Source organism: Asparagus officinalis, chromosome 3 (assembly GCF_001876935.1).
Source record: "Asparagus officinalis chromosome 3, Aspof.V1, whole genome shotgun sequence".
NCBI classification, from domain to species: domain Eukaryota; kingdom Viridiplantae; phylum Streptophyta; class Magnoliopsida; order Asparagales; family Asparagaceae; genus Asparagus; species Asparagus officinalis.
Window position 1 is genome coordinate 39,483,820 of NC_033796.1, and position 11,569 is coordinate 39,495,388.

Genomic DNA, 11,569 nt, shown 5'->3' on the forward strand with positions numbered 1-11,569 from the left:
CTTGCTCACAAGTTCTCCCTCTCAATATGCTTTGTACAATCTAAAATCTCTGTTAAAAAACCAAGAAAATCGTGTTTCAATTTATATCAAAACACAAACCCAATGCGAACAGGAAACTAAATTCAGGCCCAGCCCGACTCGCGGTCGACCGCAGAGCCAATGCCGGTCGACCGAATCCAACGACAGAAACTCAATATCATGAGAAAAGTCCAGAGACTTTTCCAGCTTGCGTGCACGTTTGCGATCGACCGCCGCGCCACTCGCGGTCGACCGCTAGAAGTCCAAACCTGTTTTCTGCCATTTTTTCTGTATTCTCTTCACTCCATAGTTATCTTGGGGGTTCATGCCATTCTGTTACCCAAGAAGACCATCTCATAAACCTTGATCTAGTTATCTAAAATATTGCTTCACTTTAGAAAAAGTAACGCCATTTGGTCTCTATTTTTACTGTACATAACTTTAATGATGTGTTAGGATTTTTTTTTAAAGAAGGAGAAGGGAAGAGAATTTTAAGTGTAACTTTGTCTGGGAGTTTTGTTGGGAGGGTAAGGAGGGGGCAACGAAGGAGAATCTTTCATTAAAACATTTTACAAATTGCTTTCCCACTCAAGTTGGGGGGGGGGAGGGGGGGGGGAGGGGGGGGGGGGGGGGGGGTTAAGGGAAGGGAAAGTAGATGAAGGTAAAATTTATCAATACAAAAGACATCTTGACCCTCTGTCATAATAAATCAATGGCTGAGATTCATTTACTTCCCTTCCATTCTCCTAATTAGAACTCACAAACAACATAATTTAAGCTCACATCTATTCCCCTCATAAAACTCCCAAACAAGATATTATATTTTCCTTTTCCCTTCTTTCTTTACCTTTCCTTCCCCTGAACTTAGCGTGAAGCTTGAGAAATGTTGTGAATAGTGCCATGCATATTAATTAAAAGATATTGCCATTTTAAGAGTTATTACGAAAAAGCGAGTGTTCTTGAAAAATATATAAATTTATTTTGGTTACCCATTAACGGCATTAACAGGGATGGGCGGGCCAACATGCATAAAAATAGTGTATCTAGACTTCCTATATATATCGTCTAAAAGTTGCTCTAAATATACAGAACACTCGGGATTTTAATTTTTATCTTCTTATCCCTCACCTTGATTTACCTTGTTACTTGGGATACGCCTTGCGACAAACAAAATAGGGGGGCAAAATGCATCTTTTACCTCTGACGACCTCTTTTCTATTCTTCTTCTGAAAAAAAAAAAAAAAGGAAAACGAGATAAAACACGGGACAAATACTTTGATGGTCCGTCTGGCGCGATTGGATGTAGAGGCCCTTGAGAGAAGCTTCGAATGTGTTTGCCACGTGCGGCTCGCCATTGTGGCTCTCCCTCATGTAGCGCAAACCCCCTCGAGATTGTACAAACTAATCCTTGATTCCAAGATCTCCCTTCCCAAGAGACCGAGATACTCTTTTTAATCCCCGCACCAATTAAAAATTGAAAGGCAGGCTTGGACGCTATCATGAATCGATCTCGCCTCGCTTAATTAGAGGCTTATATTAGTCTGGTCGGTGTCCTGCTTTGGGCTCAACGGCTCGCTCCCGCTCCCCTCCCCCTCCCCCTCCCCCGCTCACCGACTCTAATGGAAAAGATGAAGAATGGTAAGCGCGTACTAATCATATAATAATCACGCTATCTACTTGATTGCCTTTTGGATCTCAACTACTACTTAAGTTTGTTCGCATGTCCTTTGATGTAATTGCACGTGGGGAGCACGTGAAGGCAATGATTGTACTCATTTTTTTCAGGGTTCATGTGCTTTCGAGGAGTCTCATGGGACCTTGTCATGAAAACTGGTTTCAGTGGAACCAAAATCGGTTCAGAATTAAACCTTAGCTTGTTTGCTAACTAAACCAGAGGCTTAAGAGTGTTTTGTTTGGCCAATTTTTTAGCCTGATCCGAGATTGTTTCACCCTCCTCATGGGCTAAAAGTAAACGGGTTTAGGACTAATTAAACGGGTTTTCGGCGGCTTTGCCATAGATGTGCTCAGGTTCAAATATTGTCAAATGTATTTCATGATTTAGCAGAAAACTAATCTGGTTTGTGCTTGATAGTTGATATATGTATTAAGGAACTAAAAGTCATACTTAAGGACATTATGCTTGCAATTGGTTCTTTAATTTACCCACAAGGCTACAACCCTTGAAAATCGAGTCTAAATCATAAATCATATACAATAGTGTCAAATAAACAGGGCTTCACCATGCATGGTTCAGTGAAGACCCATGTGCTGTGGATTGATTGGCCACGCAAGAAAATACAGATGATTCTTGAATGATTAGATTAGGGATGGAGATGATGAGGAGTAAACTCATTCTTAGCATTGTTTATCTTTCTTTTTTTTTTTTTTTTTTTAGATTGGCAAATATAAGTGTTTTTTTTACCGATGTGCAAAGATCATGTTTATACCTATCCATTTAGTAAATGCTAAGTCAAATAATGGTAGGAAGTTGACTGTAGAGGATGAGCTCCATGTAAGTACAATATCATGAAATCTTTAGAAATCTGTTAATGGTTTGTGCTTGATACGTGGTTGGTATACTTTTAGGAGATATAATTCTATTATAGCTGTGGTTCTTTAATTTTCCAAGTGCATGATTAGGATAATAGTGAACAAACTCTAAAAGAAAGAAGATTCTACCGAATAGGATAATTTAACTCTATATTAGGGGGAAATATAAAGCATATATTGAGGAAAGTTTTAATAGAAAGTTTATAGATAGTGTGAGCTCATATAATCAGTACTATATCAGTAGCATATAAAATATGCACCAAGAACTCCACGAGTAAACAAGCGGCAGGAAATTGCACCAATCACGTAGGTTTAGCAAATTGAAGGTAAACAAGGTCTCATTTAAGCTTCTTTTTCCTGATAAAGACTATTAAATATCACATACAAAGGTAAGATTTGATATACACACATGATACACGTGTAGAGTTCTTGTTATTTTCATAAATTAGGTGTATATGCTCCTTGTACACCGCATCATGGGTAATCTTTTCAAACGCTAGCTTTGTTTATTTTAAGCTAATATCTTCTATATGGTCCCAATAGGCGTGCTACAGTTTGACTGAAGATTCAAAGTTTGTGTTTTACTTGAGGATAAATGGTCTAGGGTTTAAATAAGTAGATACTTTATGTCACAACATAAGCAGCCAGATAAATTTAGTTGTTAGTGTGATGTAGAAGAGAAAATAATTCATAAAACCTTTTTAAATTTTGCAAATTGAAGGATTTAATACAAGTTCATGCTCACATTGGAAGGTTATGACAACTTTGTGAGATATAATGATACATATATGATCATTGGATTCTTCTTATGTTAATTAGTATCTAGGTTTTAGCAAGCGCCCATAGTTTCAATTGATTAAAGAATTTTTTTTATGATCTGTGGTCCATAGTACGAAATCCTCGCTGTACATTGGACCAATATCATGTGCTCCTTGAGGCATGCTGAGCTTGAATCTAACCATCAATTTCTATGATCTTAGATTAATAGTATGATTAGTAGTATTTTAAGCTTCACAGAACCTTATCGAACTAATTAATGCACTGTCCTATCATTAGATCTGATGAGAATCTTCTCTATTGTTAATAGCTAGCATGGTCCTCTATAGAATTTCATATTGAAGCTAAGCAAGTCTTTAGTTTATCAACGAAAGGTCAATAGCTTATGGAAACCTTGGATGATTTCTATTTGCTTTCGAGTCGCCACACTGTGATTGGTTTGGCTCACTGTTTTTTTCTTCCCGAAGCTTGAAAAATTAAAAAAGGCACCATGTACGTATATAAAAATTGTAATTCCTCATAGAAATCCTAGTATATATTTTTAATGTTACTTACTGCATACAGTTATTATTGTTTACTTAGTTGTGTTTAAATTGCAAGTAGTCAGTAGGGTTCTTGAAAAGCAAAGTTCAACACTATATTATGCTGTAAACGAGCATATCACTCTGAGAAAAAAATTAATTAAGCTACAAAGTCTTTTATGAAATGATCTCCAAGAGAGTTGTCTGTATATTAATTTCTGGGTTACGACAAGTAATAGACTAGTTTGGTTATTGATGAGTGATTTTAAGTTTACTGAAAATTCACAACACTAGATATGAGTAACACTCTTTGAGATATATATATATGGTTCCCTATATATCTATGGTTGATGTATCTCATTAACATGATGAGGACGATAACAACAGATGTTGGCAGTTTGTTCATTTTGGTTAGATAGAAGTGGATATGCCCACTTTCTAAGTTTGTATGTCTTCTTGTGCAAAGGGTGACTTGGGAGGATTGACTCACTCTGCGTCAAAGGACCGCTCTTTGATCTTGGCGGGAGAGAGTCCTTCTCCTGTGTCATGGCTATGTACTCAATCCCTTTTACCAATATACGTATCTTCGGAATACGTCTTCTAGCCCTATTTTTGTGTAAAAAAAAAAAAAAACAAGTAGATGCTGGCAGTAGTATAATTCATTTATTAATAATCAGCTATAATTATATGATCAAGTATAGATATTTCATTTATTAAAAAAAAATTAGATATTTTTTTAAAAAACAGGGTGAGATTCCCTGTTCATATATATATATATATAAGAAAGAAAAACGAATTTACATAGCTTGCTGAGAACGACCAAAAATGGGAAGGAGAGGAACCAGAAAAGATGTTACCAGAGGGGAGCGGACCTTTGTCGTCACCCTCCAAGCAACCGTTTTAGATATTTTATAATCAAGTTTCTCATCAACTCTTCATAAATAGCGAAATTCTTTTTGCATTTTTTTTATATTGTTTCATTTAAAATGATCCTTGGAGAATACATTTGAACCATCATTGTCCAACCAATGAGGGAAAAATCAAAATAGTCAAGAATTTTTATCGAAACAGTTAAGCCCTTATGTTATGATATGTACCAACATGATTCAAAGAATATTTAACAAATGAGATGCCCTCTTTGTATATGGCAAGTAGGCGTACTATATATCATCAAACGTGATAAGTACCCTTAGGACCTGTTTGGTTGCTTTCCTTCATATTCCAAAAATGATTTTCCTTCACTTTATGGCGTTTCCTTCACTTTCATAGAAATTGTTTCTTGTGTTTGTTTCGCTAACAAATATAGCGTGAAAGTACTTTCCACAATTTTTCTTAGTTTGGTTCAACTTGAAGAAAAAAAACAATTGATAGGTGAATAGATTCCCTCATTTTCTAGTGTTTGGTTCAAATGAAAAAAAAGAAGAAAGCATGACTATGGTCACCATGGTGTGCTTACCACCCATCTATCTAAAATGCAAACGTCATATTAAAGCAGATACCAATATTAAAGGCAAATGATCAAAGTCATTTAGGAAATTACGAGGATCATTTAGGTAATGATTGATTAATGGAATGTATAGCAAACATTTTACTGGAATGGGTGATAATGGCAAATCAAATTATATCTAACCAAGATGAAAAAAATTGTCCTTATTCTAAACTATTGTGTCGATATAAAATCGATGTGAATCTCAAGACCAATTGAGTTCCCGTAATATCTTGAAGAAAGTTCACATAGGCGATTCAAATAAATGAAGCTTAGAGAATAAGTCCCATAATACTGCAATCGACTTGGAATAAGTTGAAGAAGTAATCAACAATATTCATATACATGACCATCAAAACCATAAGGTTTTCACTGCCATAAAATCACACCTATCTAAAGAAATACCAACTAAAGAAATACCAACAAATAGAAAATCCTCTCAACAATGAACTTATTTGCCAATAATCAATCAAAAATCTGTCATCTTCCCAATCGAATCAGGGAAAAAACTGTCGTATACCTAATCAATCAAAATTAGGGCAGAGAGATCTTCTAATTTTTTGAAGATTATATACAAGAAAGGCCACGATTATGAAGAAAATTAGCAGATCAGAGGCAACGGGTCGAGAAATTACCTGTTTCGTGGAGATCATGCGTCTAGAATCCACGACAGAAAGAACGACGTCGTAGGCCAGCAGAAGGCGGGAAAAGGAGACCGCGTCAAACAACAGAAGGTGGGAGAAGGAGACCACCGAAATTGGAGCGAAAGGTGAAATGAGAGGGAGAAGGGGCGGTGATAGTAAACCCTAGGGTGAAAATGAGAGATTTCTGCGAAAGTGTACCAACTAGGGGTGTTAACGGAGCGGATATGGCTCGGATATGGCACTTACCATATCCATATCCGCTTACCCATCTCGGATACGGATACGGATACGGATATACATCGGTAAGAAAAATTCATATCCATATCCGCTAAAATCGGATACGGTTACGGATATAGATGCGGATATATAAACGGATATGCATGCGGATACAAAAAGGATATGAGAAAACTAGATAGTATTCAGAAAAATATAGTCATGTGATACAAAAAGAGTTCGTTAATATGTTCATTATGATTGAAAAGCTAAGATTAGACATCTTGATCATCAAAATTAACCACAAATCCATAATCTAAGAATCGAAACTATCGTAAGAGTATTACCAATATGTATAAGGATTTTTTCGGATCCGGATACAGATATTTCACTACAAAACCATATCCGCAACCATATCCTATCGGTAATAGATTTGAGTAACCATATTCGTATCCTAACGGATACGGTTACGGATATTTCCTCGGATACAGATACGGTTTGGCACCCCTAGTACCGACGCCCCCTTTTTCTCCCAAATCGGCCAATTTCAGGGTTTTTACGAAGGAAACCAACATTCCCCCAAACTGAGCTATCAACCCCTTTTCCCTCTCTTTCCTTTTTCTATTTTGACCATCCAAACATCCGAATGTAAAGAAAACTGACAATTTTTTTCACGTCTGTTTTCTTTTGAGGTCTTTTCTGCATTTTTTGACCAAACAAACAGACCCTTAGTTGACACAGAGAAGGAAATGTTGTAGTTTTTTGTAATAAGGTATTCATGTATATTAAAAGTCTATGCGCTGAGAGGGGACTGCTTATAATCTATTAGAAAGGGTAGTAGTCAGAAACACATGGATTGGGTATCTAAAGATGTATAATATAACAATAAAGGAAGTTAAATATGAGTCTGAAGTATATAATTTTAAAAGGATAGAAATATATTAATTGCTTACATTAATTTCCCTCATAAAATCAGAGTCTGATACAACGATTCTACTTGGTGAGAGAAAAAAAAAGAAAGAAAAGAAAAGAAAAAGAAAAAGAAAAAAAGACCTAGAAAAGTTAAGTAGATATCAAAAGACTCCTTATATTATAAGCAAAATAAAAGATTTAAAGATATTAGAGGAAAGGATAAGCATATAAAAGGCCATGAGTATGTGGAAAGTCCTTGGCAATAGTACAGCTCTTTTTGACAAACCAGTCATGCATTTTGACGATGTGTCATTTAAATTACATACACAGTATCAGAAAAGAAAGAATATGAGAAATGCTTCATTTTTCGTGTGAACAACAACATGATATCTTGCCTTTTTCACTCATGTTTCTTGCTTCATGGGTATATACCTTGTTCTTAAGGAATTATAGGAAGACAACATAATTCTAGAGAGAGGGCTCCTTGGAACGTGAAATATCAAGTATTTACTTTCGTTGTCAGTGTCTCAATGAATATCAAGTATATATCCTCTCGTCAGCTAATCTTACTAATGAGTTTGAGTAAAAAAAAAAAAACATACTTTTAAGAAAAATCAACTTTAAACAGAAGTTTAGAGAATCCATCCGTTGCCAAACTTAAAATTGTTAATTGGATATCAATTAACGACAACTTTCTATTACTCTCTCAAATTCTTTTTTCAATTTGAGAATATGCTTATGACCACCTAACATTTGATTATAATCATTTTTGTATCTCATATGCTTCTCTCAAATTTTTACTGCCAAAAGGCACTTATAGTGTTTTGAGTTTAGAATTATTTACCATTCTTGATGGGTAAAAGCAAAATAGAAATAGAGGAGGGTGGCATGAGACAAATATTAAATTGGGAGCACAGCACGGCAGCGTGTTACATCTGACACAATCCCCTCCAACAAAAAACTGAAACAAGTCATCTCCACAAGTTAAAGCCCTACCCCAGCTCCGGATTAATTTTCTCATTTTCTTTTATTTTTTAATTTTCACATTTCTAGTTTTTTCTTGTTTTTAATTCTAAGCCCCCACTTGCAGACACATATGAGGTGAGACAGTAAGGCGTATCCCTACGCGTGANCAAATGATTTTGATCCCTTGTATTAGTATTGTATTAAGAAGTATTTATTCTAGAATTGACGGTCTCCAATGCACCATTAATCAATATATAACAAATTGAGACCACTTAATACGAATACAAATCCTATCATATATAGGTATAGGAGTTGGGTGGTTTTAACTATAAATAAAAAGGTTATTTGCGCATGTACTCCTTGAATCATGGTTGTTTGCAATACCTCTCAAATCCTCAAACTTTTGAGGAAAAAACAATCCTAAAATTAACAAATCATTAACTAACTTGATGAGTATAGTTATTTGTTGACGGTTTTTAATATTACAATTACAAATTCGCTTATTGATGCTATTGATTAACTTGATTTAGGAGTATTTTTCTCAAAGTTAATAACTTGAGGGGTAGTTTTATATTGTTGTTACTCCCTTCAACACACTCTCTCTAACACATTTCTCTCTCTCTCTCTCTCTCTCTCTCTCTCTCTCAAACACACTACACACACCCTCTCGTTAACAGTACACACTAGTATTTAAATACAACACCACCCCTCATTTGCTTCTCCCATGCACCTTGTCTTCCTCCTCATCAACATCTCTTGTGTCCTTGTTCCTCCATTCCTCTTTAGCTCTCACTCTCTCTCCCTCCTCCATTAATCCCCTCTCCTTGTCTCTTCAACACATTTCACCCTCTTTTCTCCTCATCACAAAGACACCACTCTTGTCCCTTTGACTCACTTCTTATCACAAGCTCTTGTCCTCCCTCCCTCCCCTATTTATACTCGCCCTTACTTACACCTCCTCCACAACTCAACCTCAAGCAAAAATGTCGAGCCGTAGGTCAAGATCAAGGCAATCAAGCTCTTCAAGAATCACAGACGACCAAATCGCCGATCTAGTCTCCAAGTTGCAATCCCTACTCCCCGAGACTCAAGCTCGAAGAACCGATAGGGTCGGTCCTCATTTACCTAGCTAGTTCAAAATTTTGGTCTGCTCATATGTTATTGATGATATGCAGGCTAACAAGGGTTTTTGGGCTGAATTTGCCTTCTGCAGGCATCAGCTTCTAGGGTTTTGCAGGAAACTTGCAGCTACATTAGGAGCCTTCATCGGGAAGTCGATGACTTGAGCGAGAGGTTGTCAGAGTTGCTTGAGACGTCGGACACTGCTCAAGCTGCCATTATCAGGAGCCTGCTCATGTGATATTTGCACGGATCTGCCATTGTATTTCTCTTGTTCTTGGTATCTTTTTCTATTTTGTTATAATGGTCTATTTGTAGGTAGGTTCGTTGAGGTCTAATGTTGAGGGGTAGGGTTCATTAGAACCTGTTTTGGTCATTGATATATGTACTAGTGAAAGTTAATTAGCTAAATCATTTTAATTAATATGGTTTTATCTTTTGATATATGTCGACCCCATAGAACTTGTTTTGGTCATTGATGCATGTACTATTTTTAAAGCTAATTAGCTAAATCATTTTAATTAATATATATGGTTTTATCTTTGATGTTGACCCCATAGATTGACTAAATTAAAATGGTCTTTTGTTGACCCCATAACCTTGGGAGGCCAAATAGATTTGGATGTGGATCTCTTTTGGCTGATCTCAAAGCTTGCTAATTGAAGTGGGGAGAAGAGAGAGGGGTAAGGGGGAAGCAAAGTTCTGGGTGTTGTGTTCTTTTGATGCTAGTGGGATCGAGCTGGGTTTTTCAAAACAAATTAAAAAAAGAAAATTGCTTCCTAGTTTCAAGATATTAGCGAGCCCCTCCTTTTTGACTTCTCAAGAGAAACAAGAAACATAATCAAGGACGTCGACGTGCCCAATTTCTTGGGCTTCCATCATTTTACCCGGCCAGAGATAGCAATATATATGTTCATCAGTTACAGAACGGCAAACTATGATGCTAACTTGCTTGGGTTAACTATCCTGTACGTAGTTTATCTCCGCAATGCAAATATTTATTTATTTATAACCAATTTATACATTCTTTTTTTTTTTTTTTCACTTTCACTAGAAATCAAGTGACAGGACAATGTGCATGATAGTGTTGAATTCCCTCTCTATTATCGATAATCTCGAAACAAACTAGGAGGAGAAACATTACTAATTAAGCTTCTATGCTCAATATTTGCGTGGCTAAATGCAGATGAAAATTTTTCGTGTTCTCTAGTTCAGTAGTATACTAGTAGCAGGTGACATCACTAATTAGGTGACAGTTATGGCAGTTTTTCTTTCGTTTTCCAACTATTTCCTATTTCCTTCTTCTCCTCCTCCACCTCCTTAAATGAAGAAAGCCGTACGCCGTAGCTTTCCATAAACCAGCCCTACATATTTTCCACTTATTAGTCAAACCTCATGAATAGACCTACAGTTATTGATACTTGTCATTTCATGCGGCTATATATGTTCTTATATATTTTACAGATTTTACAACGTATTAAAAATTACCACGAGCTTGAACAATAATGCAAATGATATGCGAGATTAATACCCTCATGATGAAGAGAGTTGGAGGAAATGTTAGCCCGTATCAGTTGAGTCTTAAGTGCGTGCTTGATGCCTCTAGTTTTAGCTGGGCCAAAGCCATGGGCCATGCGGTGTTTCCTCTTTGAAACTCCTTCGCATTTATGAACACCAAGTCCGTCAATGATAAATAGGAAGTGAACTAATGAATCTCTCTGGGGGTAGAATGGTCAACAGAATTTCATCCTTAGGGGGTGTCAAGCTGCGAAGTGTGGTCCTAATGGGGTCTGACCGTCTGACGTGCTGCGGCCTTGTCAACCTCACGGCTGATTCACAGTGGGCTGTGATCAGGACGGACCTCTTTGATGGGCTTAAGATGTGGGCTCGATTTAGAGCAATTAAAATATTGGGTTTGCAATTGGAGGGTCAGGCGGGCTTTAATAAAATTCCTGCGATGAAGCTCAATTTTGATGAAGAAAGTGATCAAAGATGGCAATATATATCACCTCTCTTTTCTCCAACGTAGTTACTCTCATGTGCGGGACACGAACTTATCAAATCTGACAAGTAATTCGTGTACGAAGAAAATTAATTCCGAAATAACGTTGCAAACAGTAATTAAAGAGTATGGAAACAAGATAAATTTTAACATTCAAATTAGAACCAAAAGGTGTCGTCCAGTGGCATGTTTACAGTGGGGACAATTGCGGCCCCTGACTCCAGACATATTTTTCAAATGGGCCTGTCAAATTTTATCTGTTTACTCGAAACCTTTTACACAAAATCTAAAAGCCCATCGCTTCTCAATTCTGATTTCTCTTCGCTCACGGGCTTACAGCCCGTTTCTGTTAAATCGTGAA

At 36.6% G+C, this 11,569-nt stretch overlaps 1 protein-coding gene across 1 annotated transcript; it reads left to right on the forward strand.

The window, feature by feature from the left end:
* Positions 8,782-9,677, forward strand: LOC109832236 (transcription factor ILI6). The gene is made up of 2 exons (XM_020399663.1): positions 8,782-9,196; positions 9,301-9,677. The coding sequence occupies exons 1-2, from the start codon at positions 9,071-9,073 to the stop codon at positions 9,445-9,447; spliced, it is 273 nt and encodes a 90-aa protein (XP_020255252.1). The 5' UTR covers positions 8,782-9,070; the 3' UTR covers positions 9,448-9,677.